Source organism: Fibroporia radiculosa (genome assembly GCF_000313525.1).
Source record: "Fibroporia radiculosa TFFH 294 genomic supercontigs, scaffold7499, whole genome shotgun sequence".
In the NCBI taxonomy this organism is placed as follows: domain Eukaryota; kingdom Fungi; phylum Basidiomycota; class Agaricomycetes; order Polyporales; family Fibroporiaceae; genus Fibroporia; species Fibroporia radiculosa.
The window spans coordinates 1-357 of NW_012132922.1; the positions used below are offsets into that span (position 1 = coordinate 1).

The following is a 357-nucleotide window of genomic DNA, read 5'->3' on the forward strand; positions in this document are numbered from 1 at the left end:
GCTGTGTATTTGGTACTAAACACGCATTGTAGGACTTGTGTAATTTAGGACGAATGATGGGCCTGGAGGGCTTCCGGGCCGAAGATCACGCCGACGTAATCTCGACGGCAAGAAGAATCGATGGCGCAAGGCGACGAGATATGCGTCGTCTCAAGGATACCTTCGAAGAGAACCATCAAGAGGTTCTAGATATGCTGTTGAAGAACGCGCAGGTCGCGTCTAATCCGAAATCTGAGTATCATGTGGAGATCGTGAGGGCGCTCGCAGATATACGCGAGAAATTCAAAGGTGCCGTCGTTCGTCGAACGGTAAATTCGCTGGACTACACGGGGAGTCAAATCTCGGGATTGGCCGACT

The 357-nt window shown here is 51.3% G+C and overlaps 1 protein-coding gene across 1 annotated transcript in view; it reads left to right on the forward strand.

Annotated features, from left to right (window-relative positions):
• Positions 1 to 56: 56 nt before the first annotated feature.
• FIBRA_09049 (uncharacterized protein) overlaps positions 57 to 357 on the forward strand; it is a gene marked incomplete at both ends in the record, with an annotated part of 2579 nt that continues 2278 nt past the window's right edge. Inside the window, one exon of the mRNA XM_012321383.1 lies at positions 57 to 308. Coding sequence (XP_012176773.1) covers positions 57 to 308 — 252 coding nt within the window. The remainder of the gene's footprint in view (positions 309 to 357) is intronic.